Here is a 17,670-nt window from a genome sequence, read left to right on the forward strand (position 1 = left end):
CTTAAATGTATTTGAGTGAATATTAGAGGAAAAATAAATGATATTTCTATAGGTTTATATTACAATCAGCCCAACCAAGCAAAGAAATAGGTGCTAATTTGCTAATCAGTTAGTGGAGGTTTATAGGAACACATCATTGATACCAACTGGGAGACAAACTGTAAGGACCCACCTCAATTTACATCTTAAGAAGACATCTTGGAATGTCTCTTCCAACAGGGATCTTTATTAAGAGAAACTGGTTTCAGGTATGCTAGACAGGATCTGGGGAATTCTCTCCCACCATTCAATGTTTTAAAGTGTTCCCAAGCTTGAGCATTGAGCCCTATCCAGCAACATTAAGTTCAGTGGTGAGAAACGTAAGGTCTTGAACTTAGGCAGGAAAAACCAAATGCACTAAATAGAATAGGCAGGACCTGGCTCAAATATATTAACTGTGAGAAAGATCTAGGTATCCTAGTGGATCACCACTTAACTATGAGCCAGCGGTATGCTGCAATTGCCAAAAAAGCCAATGCAGTCTTAGGCTGCATCAACGAGGATAGCATCAAAACTTATCATGAGAAATGATAACACCACTGTATATTGCACTTGGAATAGAGGGAGTCAACTGAACTGAAAAATGTGACTTATGACCGTTTTTCACACTTACAACCATTGCAGCATCCCTATGGTCATGGGATCTAAATTCAGGTGCTTGTATTTATGACAGTTGCATTGTCCTGCAGTCATGTGATCACCATTTGTAATCTTCCCAGCCAGTTTCTGACAAGCAAAGTCAACGGGGAAAGCCAGATTTGCTTAGCTACAGTATGATTCACTTAACAACAGCAGTGAATTGCTTAACAACTGTGGCAAAAGATTGTAAAATCAGTAATGCAGCTATTAATTCACTTAATAGCTGCATTACTTAGCAACAGACATTTTGGGCTCAATTGTGGTCATAAATCAAGAATTGCTTCCAGTTCTGTTCATCACAATACAAAAAAGATTCTGAAACCCTACAGAGAAGAGCAACAAAGATGGTATAGGATCTGGAAGCTAAACTATATGATGAACGTTTAAGGGAACTAGGTATGTCTAGCCCAGAGGTAGGGAACCTTGACTCTTTTATAACTTGTGGACTTCAACTCCCAGAATTCCTGAGTCAGCATGGCTGGTTCAGGAATTCTGGGTATTGAAGTCCACACGTCATAAAATAGACAAGGTTCCCTACCCTTGGAATAGCCTAACAAAGAGAAGGATTAGGAGTGATGTGATAGCTGATTTCTAGTACTTAAGGGGCAGTAACAGAAAAGAGATTTGATATTCTCCAAAGCACCTGAGAGTAGAACAAGAAGCAATCAGTGCAAGATTGGATACAGAGGCATTCAACCTGGAACTAAGGAGAAATTTTCTGACAGTGAGAACAATTATTCAGTGGAACAACTTGTCTCCCGGAGTAGTAAATACTCCATCACTGGATATTTTCAAGAAAAGTTTGGACATTGATTTGTCTGGCATGGTATAAGGTCTCTTGCCTTGGGCGGGGGTTGGACTAGAAGATCCCCAAGGTTTCTTTCAGGCCTGTGATTCAATGTTTCTAGTGCAGTTTATTAAAAGCGGATAATACAGACTAGTGAAATAATTTAAGGTATAGCTTTTAGGGATATTTTATTAGATATTTCATTTTGCGATAATTCTTTTTTCCAAAGTTAATATTTCTCTTCTATTTTTAGATTTGTGATATTGCAATTAATTGGGCTGGAGGCCTGCATCATGCCAAGAAGTTTGAGGTAATCGCCAAGACTGCTTTATTTATTAGGAAAGCATAATATTTCCTTTTAACTGACATAATTTCTTTATTTTCATTCTCTAGGCTTCTGGGTTTTGTTACGTGAATGACATCGTGATTGGCATTTTGGAGCTTCTCAAGTAAGCATTCTTGTTTGCATGAATAATTCACCACAGTACAAAGTGTTCTCTTATCACAGTGCCTTCCCTGGGATTCTAGGTATAAATCTAGTTATATGAGACCTCTTTCCAGGTGCCAAAAATTAAAAATGGCCAATCATTTACAAAAGGCTGGAAAACTCACTCCAGAGTTCATCATAAACTAAAAGAAAGAAAGACAAATATAAAGAGTAAAAAAGCACAAAGAAAAAAAATAGAGGGGAAAAAAGATAATATAGTAATGAAAGAGAAAAGAAATAAAGAAAGAAGTGACTTCCAACCTTGATTGCAACAATTTTTAACAGTTTTGGTAACTTTTCACGTTCTCTAATTTATAACCAATTTTGTCTCCATTCCATGACCCATCTCTTACCTGTAAACAATAAAGCATAATTTCAGTCCTGGTGTCAGCAAAAGTCCATTAAGAGTTGTCAGAAAGTTGTTCCTCAGTTGTCTGAAGATAAGCTGCTGTGACATGTAACCTTATTGAAATAAACCAATTTTATATTCCTTCCTTTTACTTCTTAGTCTTTAATCCGTTCAAGTAATGTTGTAGAATTTCATTTATTTTCCTTTTTTTTTTTGCCCGTTCTCACAATTTTCATCCAACCTCTAACAGATCTCTTTTGTAAATCCAATTTATTATTTGTACTTCACTTTTGATTTTTAAAGCATTAACTGATTTCTTTTTCGTGCCTAATGAGGTATCTTTTTCCATATCATTCTTGTAACCTGCCATTAGTAGTTCCACTTTTAGTGTCAATTCTGCCTCTGTCTTGTCAGATAAAATTTGTTCTTTTTCTGCTATTTCTTCAACAACATCTTTTGACACTGTCTATAAAACCAGCGTCACTATTGACATTGTTGATATTAACTTCATTTTTCAAAAGTGCCCATCAGTATTTCTAATGTTACAATGTTTTGTATAATTCTGTAGCTTTGGTTAACAAACAGAAGCTTAGCCCTCCCGGTTGTAGTAGTTAAGCGGTCTCCCTGGTCATTAAGCAGAGGGAGTGAAAGAATTGCCTGTTGAGTTCAGCTCCTGTCTGGGTGCAGAAGGGAAACTCCTTCTGGGTTGCAGAAACTTCAGATGTTCAGATCTGACCTCTCCTTCTGCAGCCTGCCAGAGGAGTTCTCCTATCCTCCGTGCTTGGAAGGGAACTTTTCCAGAGAGCTGCAGGAAGGGAGCTCAGATCTTAGTGATCCAATCTCCATTTCTGTAGCCTGCTGGAAAAGTTCCCCTCCACAAGCAACACTTCTCTTCTCAAAGAACTGCCTTGCAGGGCAGGGTGGGGAAAAATTCAGCTCCACGTGGTTCTCTCCTGGCAAGCGGCCTTTTTTTTCTCAAAGAGCTGCCGGCCAGGAGGGAATCTCAGCTTTGTGGCAGGCTGAGCAGCAGTAACATGCAAACTTCCCTGCTGGTTTCCCCATTGACTTTCTGGGAAGCTAGCAGAGGTTGCAAATGGCAATCATATGATTTCAAGGCTCTTGGCAACCAGTCTTAAATATGAACAGGTTGCCAAGCACTCCGATCATATTCATGTGAACTCTGGTGGTGATTTTTCATACATGAGACTTTAAGATTTACCGATGATAGGAGATACTGTTTTTCCCACAGAAAAGATTTTTTTTTCTCTGATAGGTACCACCCACGTGTGCTTTACATTGATATAGACATCCATCATGGAGATGGTGTACAGGAAGCTTTTTACTTGACAGACCGTGTCATGACAGTATCTTTTCACAAATATGGGAATTACTTTTTCCCTGGTACAGGTACAAAATCTTTTACTGTTCTTTGTCAGCTTTTAAGAATCAGAACTCTATTAGCCAGTTAATAAGTATGTGAAAGAATTTGAAATTCTGTGTCACAATATTTATGGAAAATTGAGATAACATTTTCTAATATGTACCCTTATTTGAATTCTACACTGTCATATAGGTGACATGTATGAAGTTGGAGCTGAGAGTGGCCGCTATTACTGTCTAAATGTACCTTTGCGGGATGGCATTGATGACCAAAGTGAGTGAGTCTTCCATTGGGCCTGGTATATTATCCATCTTCAGTGCATATTTCAGCAGAGAAATTATAGCAGTGGTTTCTTTGTCTTTTTGTTTGGAAGGTTATAAGCACCTCTTCCAGCCAGTCATTAATCAAGTGGTGGAATTCTATCAGCCAACTTGCATAGTGTTACAGGTGAGAATTTTTGATGGCCATTGCTTGTGGTACGGGTTACAAGAAGGGCTACAATAATGATGGGTAGTTTTGCTGGGAAATTTCAATTGTCTTTATTCCTCATTTTTGTTTCTCACCCTCACCCCCTTAAGTGTGGTGCTGACTCCTTAGGCTGTGATCGTCTGGGCTGCTTTAACCTCAGTATAAGAGGACATGGGTAAGTCCATCTAATAACCCATCAAAAATTAAATGGGAAATTAGGCTAGTAAGGATATGACTCTGCTTTTTTCTCCTTTTAATGTTGTTGACGTTCTGATTTTTAGGCATTAAGACACCTCCCAAATTCTCCTGTACCCCTCTTCTATTATAAAACACTTTTCCAAAACTGCTGCCAACCATCCTGCAGAAAAAAGACATGTATTTGTACTGCTATTTCAATCGTATTTAAATACATCTTCCATTGGAGCTGACTTGTAGCAATCAGGATTTGAAGGGGGAAAGGTGATTTAGATCTTCTTTGGGCATCTCCTTAAATCTCCATTTGCATCTTTGAGTATAGGAAAAAGCACAGCTTTTTCAAACAATGGCAGCAGAGACAATGGAGTGCTTCTGGGCAGTCTGTGTAATCTTTTCCCCTTCAATTCCAAACCACTGCAGAACTCTATTTGCACCTCAGTGGAAAAAATATATACTTTTAGTGCTTTTAGTTTTTCTGTTGCAGGCTAATATGAATTTGTATGGTGTGTGAATATTGGGGAAAAAAGTTGTTCTAATCAAACATGAAACTCCAAATGCACAAGCAAAACTTTGGAAGATCCAGCACATCTTTTTTTTTTATTTTTTTATTTTTTTGCTTTTCTTTTTTGCCCTTGACAGTTGCAGTCTGAAATTATGATGTTTAAGATACCAAGAGATATTTTATATTACCAACGTAATAGTATGGTGTCAGAATTGTTGATCTGGAAATGAGTTGTCAAATAGCAGCTTTTAATATTTCTTGTTGATTGGGAAATATTGTCAGTCTTTTTTAGCAGGTTCCCTTTCTAAAGCTAGGCTGCAAAATGGCTGGGTTTTTTTTTTTTATTGAAAATTTTTTATAAATTTTTACAAAAAAAAAACAAAAAGGTAACAATACAACAACAGCATAAACAAGGAACTAAACAAAACAGAACAAAACAACCCTTCCCCTACCCCCCCAAAATACCCACTCCCTCCCCCCCCGGAGCTTCCCAGAGCAGAATATAGGCTTAATTAAAAAATTTTTAAAAAGTTATATGAAAAAAAAGAATATAACACTAAGATATATGTATATATATAAAAATAAGAATTATGAAAAAACTAAATGATATTTTTATATCCAATTTAAATTGTATAAACTTTATCCATTTATCCCAAACAGCAAGAAATTTCTCTTGCGATTGTTCTTTTAAAAAAGCCGAAATCTTTGCCATTTCCGCCAAATAAGACACTTTAAGAAACCATTCCTGCAAAGTAGGCAAAGATTCCTTCTTCCAATATTGTCCTACTAACAGCCTTGCGGCTGTGATCAAGTTTAACATCAATATAACCTCCTTTGTATCACAATCAGTAACTATACCTAACAAAAATAATTGTGGAGTAAATTTTACCCTCCTTCTAAAAATTCTCTGAATATTCCACCATATCTTAATCCAAAAAGCTTTTATATTTCTGCACGACCACCAAATATGATAATAGGTGGCATCCAAACAACCACATCTCCAACATTTAGGCTGAAGGTCAGGGTACATCAAAGACATTTTTTGTGGGTCAAGGTGCCATCTATAGAACATTTTGTAGAAATTCTCCCTTAAATTCTGTGCTTGTGTAAATTTAACATTTCTCACCCAAATGGTTTCCCAGGTATCCAGTAGGACTGGTTCACCAAAATTTTGCGCCCATCTGATCATACAATCTTTGATTAATTCTGTTTCTGAGTCCAATTCCACTAAAACCCCATAAATTCTCTTAATATGAGTTTGTCTTTGATCCTTCACTTGCTTGATAAGATTTTCATCTTCTCTGAGAAAACCCAGCTTATAATCCATCTTCCATCTTTCTACTAATTACCTATATTGAAACCAAGAATAAGTAATATTTTCATGTACTAACTCTTCCAGTAATTTTAACTGCCAATTTTGTCCATCCCATCTAAGTAACTGTGTATAAGACACCATGTCCATTTTAACACCTCTTTTTATTCCTTCTATTGCATGCCAAGGTATAGCCCATAGTGGTACTTTAAAATCACTTTTATAATATTTTCTCCAGACCCTAAGTAGAGAAATTCTTATAATATGAGATTTAAAAGCCCGATCCACTTTTTTATTAAATATTAAATAGGCATGCCAACCAAAAAGTAAATCCCATCCCTCCAAATGGATATCTCAAGGTTTGTTAAATTTACCCAATCACTAATTAATGTTAAAGCCACCGCATCATAGTATAATTTCAAATTCAGTACCTTGAGTCCACCTCTCTCACGGAAGTCTTGCATGATTTTAAACTTAACCCTTGGCTTTTTCCCTGCCCAAATGAATTTGTTAATACCTTTCTGCCATTCACTTAAATTAATCTCATTCTTCAAAATCGGTAGCATTTGAAACAAAAAAAGAAACTTGGGTAGAATATTCATTTTTATCACTGCAATTCTTCCCATGAGAGATAATTGCAACTTCTCCCAATTCCTCAAGTCTTTCTGTACACTAACCCACAACCTTTCATAATTATTTTTAAACAATTTTGCATTAGAAACAGATAACAACACCCCCAAATATTTTACCTTATTAACAATTTCAAAACCCGTCAAGTTAGCCAGAATCTGCTTCTCCCGAATAGTCATATTTTTAGGTAGGATTTTAGTCTTGTTAACATTAATCTTGAAACCCGAAACCGAACCATAATGATAAATCAACTGCAATAACTTTACTACAGAGTGAATAGGTTGCGACAAAGTAACCACCAAGTCGTCCGCAAAAGCTCTTAACTTGTATTCTTTTTTGTTAACTTCTATTCCTTTTATTTCCTGCGACTCTCGAATTTTGATCAACAATATTTCCAATGTTAAAACAAACAGCAACGGTGATAGTGGACATCCCTGTCTAGTACCTTTCTCTATTGTAAAAACCTCTGACAAGCCTCCGTTTACAATAAGTTGAGCCGTTTGTTTTTGGTATATTACCGTAAGAGCTTGTAATATCTTTTCACCAAAATTCATCTCTTCAATTACTCTTAACATAAAATGCCAGTTCAATTGATCAAAAGCTTTTTCAGCATCTAAAAATATCAACCCTGCAGGAACTTGATCGTTCTTGTCTAGATATTCTAGTAAATTAATGATTTGTCTAGCATTATTTTTCATATATCTACCAGTTATAAATCCAGATTGGTCTTTATGCACAAGATGATGCACAACCCTCATAAACCTATTTACTAAAATTTTTACAAATATCTTGTAATCAACATTTAAAAGAGATACAGGTCTATAATTCTTTGGTAAAGTAAGATCTTGATCCTCTTTTGGAATCAAAGATATAAAAGCACTACGCCATGAGGGAGGAATCTCTGAACCCTGTAAAATATCATTAAAAAGATCACCTAATGGTTGGATCATCTCTTCTATTAAAGCTTTATAATAAACAGATGTCAACCCATCCTTACCCGGTGCTTTCCCTGGTTTCAATTGTTTAATTGCTGTCGCAATTTCCTCATTAGTAATTGAACCATTAATTTCATGTTTCTGGTCCTCTGTCAATTTGGGAAGGCTGGCCTCACTTAAATATTTATTTATATCTAAGATTTGCACATTCGTAGATTTATATAATTTCTGATAATAATCTAAAAAAGATTTCTTAATCAATTCCTTCTGAAACACTAATTTACCCTTATAGTTTATTTTATCTATTATTCTCTGTCTCTGTTTCTTTCTTAATTGATAGGCCAACCATCTCCCTGGTTTGTTAGCATTACAAAATGTATTTTGTTTCATAAACAATAAATTGGTTGCGGATTGTTCCGCAATCAACATATTAAATTGTGTTTTTAGCAACTTTATAGATTCTTTAATCCTTTCATCTGAAGGATTTAGAATCAAAGCCTTTTCTTTTAATTTAATTTCATCTTCCAGTTCTTTACGTTTCTGAGTCTGCTTTTGCCTATGAAAGTTATTCATTTTTATCAGGATCCCACGCATGAATGCTTTACCTGCATCCCATACCATTGACATTGGAGTCCCCTTATACATATTTAAAGCAAAATAATCCTTTAAACACTCCTTTAACTTTTGAATATTCTTTTCTTGTCTGAATAAGTTCTCATTCATCCTCCAGGATCTTCTTTCCTCTTTTTCTTGAATCAGCTCCATCCAAACTGGACTATGATCCGTCAACGACCTAGGAAAAATCTTAACATTCTTTACTCTATTATATAAGTCCGTTGTGATTAAGAAAAAGTCAATTCTTGAAAAGGATTGGTGTCTATCTGAAAAAAAGGTAAAGTCTCTCTCCTCTTGATTACGTTCCCGCCAATAATCTCTTAATTCCCAGTCCTCTTTCATGTCAAAAAAGGCTTTAGGTAGTTTTGCCTGTTTAAAAAGAGGAGAAGAACCTTTCTTGTCCCTTTGTATATCTAAGACACCATTCCAATCACCCATTAATACCACGGATCTATAGTCCAGCAAAGTTATTTTTTGATGTAACAATCTATAAAATTGTTCCTGTTGCTGATTTGGTGCATAAAGTCCCACTATAAGTATTTTCTTACCATATAAACCAAGTTCAATCATCACATATCTTCCTTGGGGATCTGATTCTACCAGACAAGCTGGTAAATTTTGCTTCACATAGATGACCACTCCCCCCTTTTTCCCAGGAGCAGAAGATACAAAATGAGATCCCAGACGAGCATTGGCTAAATATTTTTGATCTTTAAGTAAAATATGAGTTTCCTGTAGGCAGATAATATCATTATTATGTTGCTTTAAATAGTAGAAGATTTTTTTCCTTTTCTGTGGAGAATTTAAACCGTTAACATTCCAGGTCAGGAACTTTGCCATCTCCCTTGGCCAGGAGCCTGGAGAAGACTACCTGAAGATCTGCCATTGCTATATGTGTTGCAGAACTCTTGGGTCTTGCTCCTCCCACCGGCTGTGAGACACTTTCCGAAGAGGAAGATTCTTTAATCTCTTTCTTTTGTTGCTCCTTTTCCTTGCGTCTATGTGCTGCACGGGTCATCCTCTGCTCTTTAACCTCTGTTTGACGTTGCCCTTCAGCTTGCCACTTCCCAGCAGAGATCAGACCTAATGCTTCAGATTGCTGTTCCAGCTCTTTACCACTCAAAGGTTTCTGAACAGATGAAGCTGAGCCTGCACCCAGGACCATATTATAAAACTCTTTAGCTTTAACAACCGTGTTCAACCTGTAACGCATCCCCGCATGGCTCAGAGTAATACCCATCGGGATCTCCCATCTGAATGGCATCAGTCTTGCTTTAAGCTCATTAGCTAAGAAAGCAAAATCTTTCCTGTTTCTTAAGATTTTTGATGGGATTTCCTTTAAAATGATAACATCTTGGGCAGCAATCTGGAATCTCTTATTATAAAAAACTTGTATAATTTCATTGCGCAGAGACTTCTTTGTGAAATAAATCACAACATCTCTAGGCAAATTCTTTTGCTTCGCTATCCAAGAATTAACTCTATAAATTTTTTCCACTTCTCTGCGCAATTCTCCTTTATCCATATTCAGAGCAACAGCTAGATCAGTAAGCACCATCTCCATCAGATCTTGATTCATATCTTCCTTGAGACCCCTAATCCTCAGGGCGTGTTCCATCTCCCTATACTGAGACATAAGAATATCTACTTGTGAGATCTCCATCTTACTTTCCATATCTTGAAATTTATCCTCAAAAAAATCAACTTTATCAGCAACTTCCTCCACTCTCGAGTCCAACTTCACCACCACCGAAGCCAAACCTGATACAGCTGTAACTATATCTTGCCGCAAAATAGTATTATTATCCTCTAGTGAATTCTTCATTCCATTCAATTCCTCTTTAATTTCAGATTTAATCTGTACCACAAGCTGCTTCATTTCATCTCTGATTTGAGATACAGCATCTCCCATTATATTTTTAATCTCTTGTGCAGACAGGCCTGGTGGAGGAGGAGAAGGTGGTGACTGGGTCGGTGGTACATGTTTGGGTTGTTGTTGTTGTTGTTGTACAGTTAAAGTTGTGGGAGAGGAGACCACCTTAGGTAATATAGAAGGTGGCTGTCTCTTTGAATCCATTTTTTAAGACACAGTTCTCTCTTCCCTTCTCTCCAGAAAAAAAGAGGAGGGAGATAAAAGTTAAAAAACAAAATAGTATAGTCCTTAAAATTCCAAGAAAGAAAAAAAAAACCCAAAAGAGAAATCCAAAGCCAAGAACAAAAAAGTCAAAAGCAATCATTTAAGTCCAATACTTTCCAAAAAAAATAAAAGCAAGGAGACAAAAGAAAAAAAAAAAAGCCGAACACCATCTTATTTTCTCTCTCCGTGCCGGCAAAAAAAAAAAAAGAACAAAGGAGAAGTAACCAAAACTAAATAAAAAGAGAAAGTAAAACACTAACTATTTAAAAGAAAATCCTTTAAACCGCTCTGTCCGCTTTGAAATTACTCACCGAACCTCTGTAACCGCGGAGATAGAAGCGGGTTTCTTTTGCTTCCAAAGAAGCAAAAACAGCTGGGAGGCGGAGATCAGCAGGAGTTCCGAGGGAACACTCCTTCCACCCCCTCTAGGAAAAAATCCTGAGGGGGTTCAGGGGTTCTACCTCTACTCCTGCATTCTCTACCCCTTCCCTTTGCCCGGGAAGGGGATTCCGACCCGCGGGCCAGCTGATATGCGCTGTGCTCCGCGGATCTGACACCTTCCCAGCTGGACGGCTACAGAGTAGCCGCCATCGCCGCCGCCCCGTACCGGAAGCTTGGGTTTTTACATTACACTAAATGTTATTTGCTTGATTTTTATCTGACCATGTTCTGTTTTCCTCAGTAACAAATTAAGCAGAAGGTGTAATTTATTCAGAAACTATGTATATTTTCAAAACTCTTATGTTGTCATATGCTGCCAGGGCTCTCCACAATGATGTCACTATTGAAGTCTATCTCTTCAATAACTGTGATTGCCACTTTGTTTTCTTTTGCATACATGCACACCCCTTAGTATACTGCTGTCTTTATAATTTGTTAAGAGCTGAGCTTATTTTAAAGGAGAATGTCACTCTGTAAGTCACAACACGTTATCCCAGTTCCAGTCTATGTCAGTCTTTGAGAATAGGAAGAGTTCATAGTTCTTGCACTGCATCTATTCTCCCAGGTTTAATATTAGCTGTCAAGAAACATTACTGCAGCCTTCTGGTTGCATTAAAACTGGGTTTGTGATTTCTTTCAAAGACCTCTGTAATTGGTTCAAACTCCAGCAAGGAATGACACTCTTCCGTACAGGCTGCTGCTTTGGAAACAGAAAAGCAAGCATCAGAAAAGGGATGGCTCTCTCAACCACCTTCTGCCTTGGATCTAATTATTCAGCTCTGTCCTTTTCTTCTGCACAGTCCCCATTGGATTTTCCTTAAATTAATAAGGTCTTTGTTCAAATGTTTGGGGAGGGGGATCTTGGCAATCTCCTAATAGCTTAGCAACTTCCCAGCTTCAGCAAAATAGGTTTGATAATGACTTTGAGATCATTTTAATAGCAATCATTTGCAGTAACTTGCTAGATTCTCTCTCTCTCTCTCTCTCTCTCTCTCTCTCTCTCTCTCTCACACACACACACACACACACACACACACACACACAGAGAGAGAGAGAGAGAGAGAGAGAGATGCAGCATTTTTATTTATATTTGTATGCCAAGTATATGCCAATATAAACATTCTAACCTTGGATTCTAGGGAATGCGTGGAATATGTAAAAAGTTTCAACATTCCCCTTCTGGTATTAGGAGGCGGTGGCTATACAGTTCGCAATGTGGCCCGATGCTGGTGAGTCTTGTAAGAGTGTTGTGATAGGCTGGGGATAGCTTATCTTTCATGGCTGTAAGTTACTGTAAGCTGCTCAGAGTTACCTTGTGGTAAGATGGGTGGCTAAAAAATGTAATGAAGAAGTAAGTAAATGTCATAGATATGTGGCCTTTATGGAAATTGTCTGCCTTTCCTTTCAGGACTTATGAAACATCATTGCTAGTAGATGAAGCAATTAGTGAGGAGCTTCCGTATAGTGGTAAGTCAGGTTTTTCTGTGTTAAAATATAAACAATATTTTGTTTAACCTTTTCTTAGCCAGATATATAAACAATATTATACCATAAATCTTACTATATTGTAGTATATAACACAGTAACCTTTTTATATTTGTGCAGTAGTTTATACTTTGTGCATAATATGCAGTTTATAATAATGTCTCATTTACCATCAGTTTAAAGATGGACATTTTCATAATATAATTGAGAAATGTAAAAAAATTCCTCCTCCATACTATGTTTAGTGTAATTTCCCAGAAGTACTTTATTGGTTTATGATATTTATGAAATATTAGTTCATTAAAGCAGAATGTCTGGATATTGTACTGAAATAGCATAGCCAGAGTTGCCTTTAAAGTCAGCTTAGGAACATCAGTAAATCTTTAACAAAACAAAAGTTTAACATCAATGTACTGTCTTTTGCTGATTTCTAGCAATTTCTGGGCCTGTATTAAAGGGCTGCTTTTATTTTTTAGACTTCTAAAGTGACTTATAGCTACATTGTCTGAAGAATAGCCTCTTTACTCATGTATCAGCAATGATTTGTTAATGTTAAAGATCGTTTAGAAAAAAGCTGCATGTTAATATGCTAGATGAAGCAGGATATGCAACTAACACTAAGAATAAAAAGCATTAGGGAAATCTGCTGAGTTCCCCCCCCCCCAATTGTAGAGTAGCCAGTTATGAGATTTTAGCTGATAAAATCATAGGGCTAGAAGGGATCTTCGAGGTCTTCTAATCCAACCTTCTGTCCAAGACAGAAGATAGTCTGTGGGTTTACACTTTATGATATAAAAGGTCATAATAAATTACATGACTCAATGAAAAGAGTGAAAAAGTTAAGATTGTATTAATTCCTCAGAGAAATAACTCTCTTCAGTTGCTGTGCTTTGATGTGTGCTATATATGGATTTATCATACATACATACATACATACATACATTTCTCTTTTTTTATCCATAAAGAATACTTTGAATACTTTGCTCCAGACTTTACTCTCCACCCTGATGTCAGCACTAGAATTGAAAATCAGAACTCAAGGCAGGTGAGTATGTCCAGCTAGATGGACAACTTGGCCCTTTCCTTTATTTTTTTTTTACTTTTTTATTGTGTACAAAGGAAAAAAAAAGATTAAAAACATTGAACATGATAAATAGTCTTTGACATACATCTCCGTCTTGTCAGTTCATATTGTACAGTAATTACATATGATATATCTATATACAACTGTACATTCCTAGTCTCTATCCTAACTTATATCTTTGCTGTTGACCCCCATTTTTTTCCCCTCCATTTATAAAATTTATTCCAGATTCGATAAAATTCTGTTTCTTCCTGATTTTTTAATCTTTTAGTTATCTTGTTTAGTTCTGCGCAATACATAATTCTTAATTAGTGCTTCCCCACTTGGTACTTCCATCGCTTTCCACTTTTGAGCAAATAGTATCCTTGCCGCCGTTACGTGTATGATGAGATATGTGTCACCTTTATTTACATTTTTCCCTAGTATTCCTAATAGTAATGTCTTAGGTTTGTATTGAATGTTTTGCCTAGTGATTTCTATTGCCCATTCCCAGACCATAAACCTGAGCTTCTCTACATGTCCACCATACATGAAAAAATGTGCCCTTTTCTTTTTTGCATTTCCAGCATATAGGTGAGTATTCGTTATACATTTTAGCTAATCTGGCCGGGGGGAGATGCCATCTGTAAACCATCTTATACAGGTTTTCTTTATATGATGTCGCCAGTTTGATTTTGTTATTTCGTTCCCATACTTGCTGCCATTGATCCATATTTATATTATATCCTAAATCCATTGCCCATGTCACCATTGTTTCTTTAACCTGCTCCTCATATAGCTTATATTCCAATGAGTATTTATAAATATTCTTAATTTGTTTTTTCTCCGGGCCTAGCAGTATTTTATCTAACCCCGTATCTTGTCTGTTAATACCCCATTCTTGCTTATCCTTCATGTATCTTGCTTGTATCTGGAGATAAGACCACCATTCCAGGTCTATTCCTTGTTGTCTTAACTCTTGTTTTTGTTTTAAGTGACCTTCTTCTGTCAAGATGTCTTTATAAATAATAGCCTTGTCTTTCCTATATAGATTGGGATATGTAACTGCCTCTAATGGCGATAACCAAGCTGGGATCTTTGTATAATGTTGACATTTGACTATATTCCAGCTTTTTATTAGTTCTTGTCGAACCTTATGTCTTAAAAAGTACTGGTGGTTTCTGCTCTGCCCCGTCCATATATGAGCATGCCAACCCTGCTGGAGGTCGTAACCCTCTAAATGTAAACATCTTTTATTTTCTAAAGTTATCCAGTCTCTAATCCACGTCAGGGTCGTCAGGGTCGCTGCTTGGTAATATAGCTCCCAATCTGGGAAACCTAAACCTCCCCTCTCTTTGGCATCCTGTAATGGCTTTAATTTTATTCTTGCCTTCTTTCCTGACCACACAAATTCTAAAGTTAATTTATTCAACTCCTTGAAAAATTTCTTGTCTAATTGAATTGGGATGTTCTGAAACAGGAATATCATTTTGGCCCTTTCCTTTCCTTTATTTGCCTCCTTTCCCATAATATCTCCTTTAATTATTAGTTTCAAAAAATGTATTATTAGTACTTCTATTTATTAAAGTCCAGTCCTAATAGTAGATTAATTTTGTTACTATGCTTAACTTTGATGGCAGCAAAAATGACAGGAATTTCATAATCTTTGCTGAAGTGATTGGCTTGATAGGATTTTGCTGTATTTTCTGTTTTCTATGAAGTACTTAGATCAAATACGGCAGACAATATTTGAGAATTTGAAGATGCTGAATCATGCACCTAGTGTCCAGATCCATGATGTCCCTTCTGATCTTCTGAGCTATGATCGCACAGATGAGCCTGATCCAGAAGAGAGAGGTTCAGAAGATAATTATAGCAGGCATGTTTTTATATTTGTCCCTCAAATAAAAACCATGTATTTTAACCTGTTACTCAAGAGAAACTCCAGAGTTACCTCCTGGAAATCAGTATGTATTGATTGGGACTCTTGATATGATCTGTTTAATATCCACAGTGTTCTTTTTCAGAGCCATGTGTTTGTTGCATTTTTTTAGTGAGCAGATTCCATATTTATCCTTAATTGCTATATTATATCTTGCAGGCCAGAAGCTTCCAATGAGTTCTATGATGGTGACCATGATAATGACAAAGAAAGTGATGTTGAAATATGAGCCCTGAATCCTATAAATTTACACTATGTGAAATTGTCTGGATGATGAGACTCTTAAGGAGGCAATAGGTTCCAGCAGAAAGACTGCTCTTTCTACCCGTTTTCTGAAATGATATCAGCAGGACTGGTAAAAGATGGAATTATTTGAGTACAGAAGGCAATGAGGGTTGCCACTTGACCTGATCTTCAGCCATTAATTGTGGGAATAAACATTCATTACTTCAGATTCATGTATGTATACTTTGTTGCTCGGTGACCCTCTTCAATTCTCATTCTGCAACGACCATCACTCTTCACAAGGCTGCCGCTGTTCAAAAAAGGACAGGATTTGTATTGTATTTTGAACCATTTTTCTTTGATTTTCCTGAAGGACCTAATTAGAAATCTGTTGTAAAAAGCTTGCCTACATGGACATATCAGTTTATTGCAGCTATATGGCCAGAAACAGTGAAATATCCAATTGTAGGCTACTTGCATACGTACATATATAAAAATGCACTGAGCATGATCTAATGATGAATAAGAAGACTTATAATAAAATTAATTTTTAAAAAAGTTATTTTAAAAATCTAAAAATAATATCTATCCTATTATGTTTCCGACAAATCTCCAGTGCTGCTGTGCAGAATCTAGCCACCTGTGCCGTAATCACAGCCTGTTCGTCCTTAAGCAGCCACTGGAGATAAGTAGTGTCAGAATGGCCAGGATATCTATCGAATATCGGGAGGACATGGTTTTTTTCGAATATCTCTAGAAAGAGCATTGAAGCAGTATGTGTCCAATAGTCTCCACCTCTCCTGAGCCACCGGAGCAAAGTCTTTCAGTCAATGGTATCTTTTTATACTTGCTGTACAGGATGGCCGGTGGAAGCGCATGGCACTGTGCGAGCGAAAATGCTTTCCGGTGATTTGCTGACTCCAACTGGCTATTAGATATGTTGTTGGTGGGATATGTTGTTGGTGGGAGCAACAACATACCTAATAGAGTCTGGAGCCAGAAACAGCAGAGCTATCCCTAAGTCCGCTTGCCTCTTGATGCCCTCTACCTTTTGTCACAAGGTTTGTTATGGTCGTAGTCATCTATGTGGACAAATTTTCAGCTTCTATATCAATGGGAATTATAAACAGAGATCAGATAATGTTGGTGGATATTTTGCTTAACTATAGTAGAAGTGGAAAAGTCATATATTTAGCACTCCAATCGTGGATTATTTTAAAAATTATCTTTTAGTCCTGGTTGGAGATGTTATGAATTGCATGGCAACATGCCAATTGAGAAATTAATTTGGCAGGTTTTTGGTGACTTTATGCTCTATAGCAATGAAGGAGTATTATTAAAGGAAAGAGTCCCGGACCAAAAATTAATATTCTTCAGTGTATCCATCTTTTGCTATGTGTTAATTCCTAAAAGTCCTGTATTTTGAGTTTAGGTATTATTCATACTTGAATTCTAAAAGAAAGAAAATATAAGGATACTTTCAACAGAAACATATATCCCTCTCCCTTTTTTGCCCTATTCAACATTGTCCTGATATCTGAAGTATTTGAGGGGGCTGAAATGGAAAGAGATTTCCCAACTTTAATTCCTCCTCATCTAATGTGGACTTAAATCTTTTTAATTAAACTACATGTGCTGAAGATAGTTGCCAACACTTTGATCAGTTCTTTGCAGCTAAAATGACAGGCAGTTGCCCTTCTCTTATTTTTTACCTGTGGACTTAAAATATTAAACGCAATATTTCTTATCTTCTCTTTTGTTCATTCCCGGTTTGTCCCGACATGGCTTAAAAGTTCATACAGGTAATCCTCGAGTTACGATAGTTCACTTAGCAACCGTTTAAAGTTACAACATCACCCCCCAGAGTACTAATGACAGTCCCAAGGTTACGAATGTTTCAGCACCACAGCAGTTGTTCATTGCAGAGACACTGCAACATTTGCCCTGCCTATTCCTCCCCCTCCCGCTGGATCTCCACAGGCACTGGGCCTGCGGAGACTCACCTTGCAAAGATCTAGTGAACTGTCTCCTTTCCAGC

The 17,670-nt window shown here is 36.8% G+C and overlaps 1 protein-coding gene across 3 annotated transcripts in view; it reads left to right on the plus strand.

The window, feature by feature from the left end:
- The window catches only part of HDAC3 (histone deacetylase 3), a 43,134-nt gene extending 25,751 nt beyond the window's left edge, over positions 1-17,383 (plus strand). For all 3 annotated transcript variants that reach the window (XM_039326168.1, XM_039326170.1, XM_039326169.1), the window contains 11 exons: positions 1,719-1,775; positions 1,859-1,914; positions 3,575-3,708; positions 3,875-3,955; positions 4,056-4,129; positions 4,261-4,325; positions 12,057-12,146; positions 12,326-12,384; positions 13,368-13,447; positions 15,187-15,344; positions 15,567-17,383. In XM_039326168.1, coding sequence (XP_039182102.1) covers positions 1,719-1,775; positions 1,859-1,914; positions 3,575-3,708; positions 3,875-3,955; positions 4,056-4,129; positions 4,261-4,325; positions 12,057-12,146; positions 12,326-12,384; positions 13,368-13,447; positions 15,187-15,344; positions 15,567-15,636 — 924 coding nt within the window. In that variant the 3' untranslated portion in view covers positions 15,637-17,383. The remainder of the gene's footprint in view (positions 1-1,718; positions 1,776-1,858; positions 1,915-3,574; positions 3,709-3,874; positions 3,956-4,055; positions 4,130-4,260; positions 4,326-12,056; positions 12,147-12,325; positions 12,385-13,367; positions 13,448-15,186; positions 15,345-15,566) is intronic.
- The last annotated feature ends 287 nt before the right edge of the window (positions 17,384-17,670 follow it).

This window comes from Crotalus tigris, unplaced genomic scaffold, assembly GCF_016545835.1.
Source record: "Crotalus tigris isolate CLP2741 ecotype Arizona unplaced genomic scaffold, ASM1654583v1 scf7180000024339.11422700, whole genome shotgun sequence".
Taxonomy (NCBI): domain Eukaryota; kingdom Metazoa; phylum Chordata; class Lepidosauria; order Squamata; family Viperidae; genus Crotalus; species Crotalus tigris.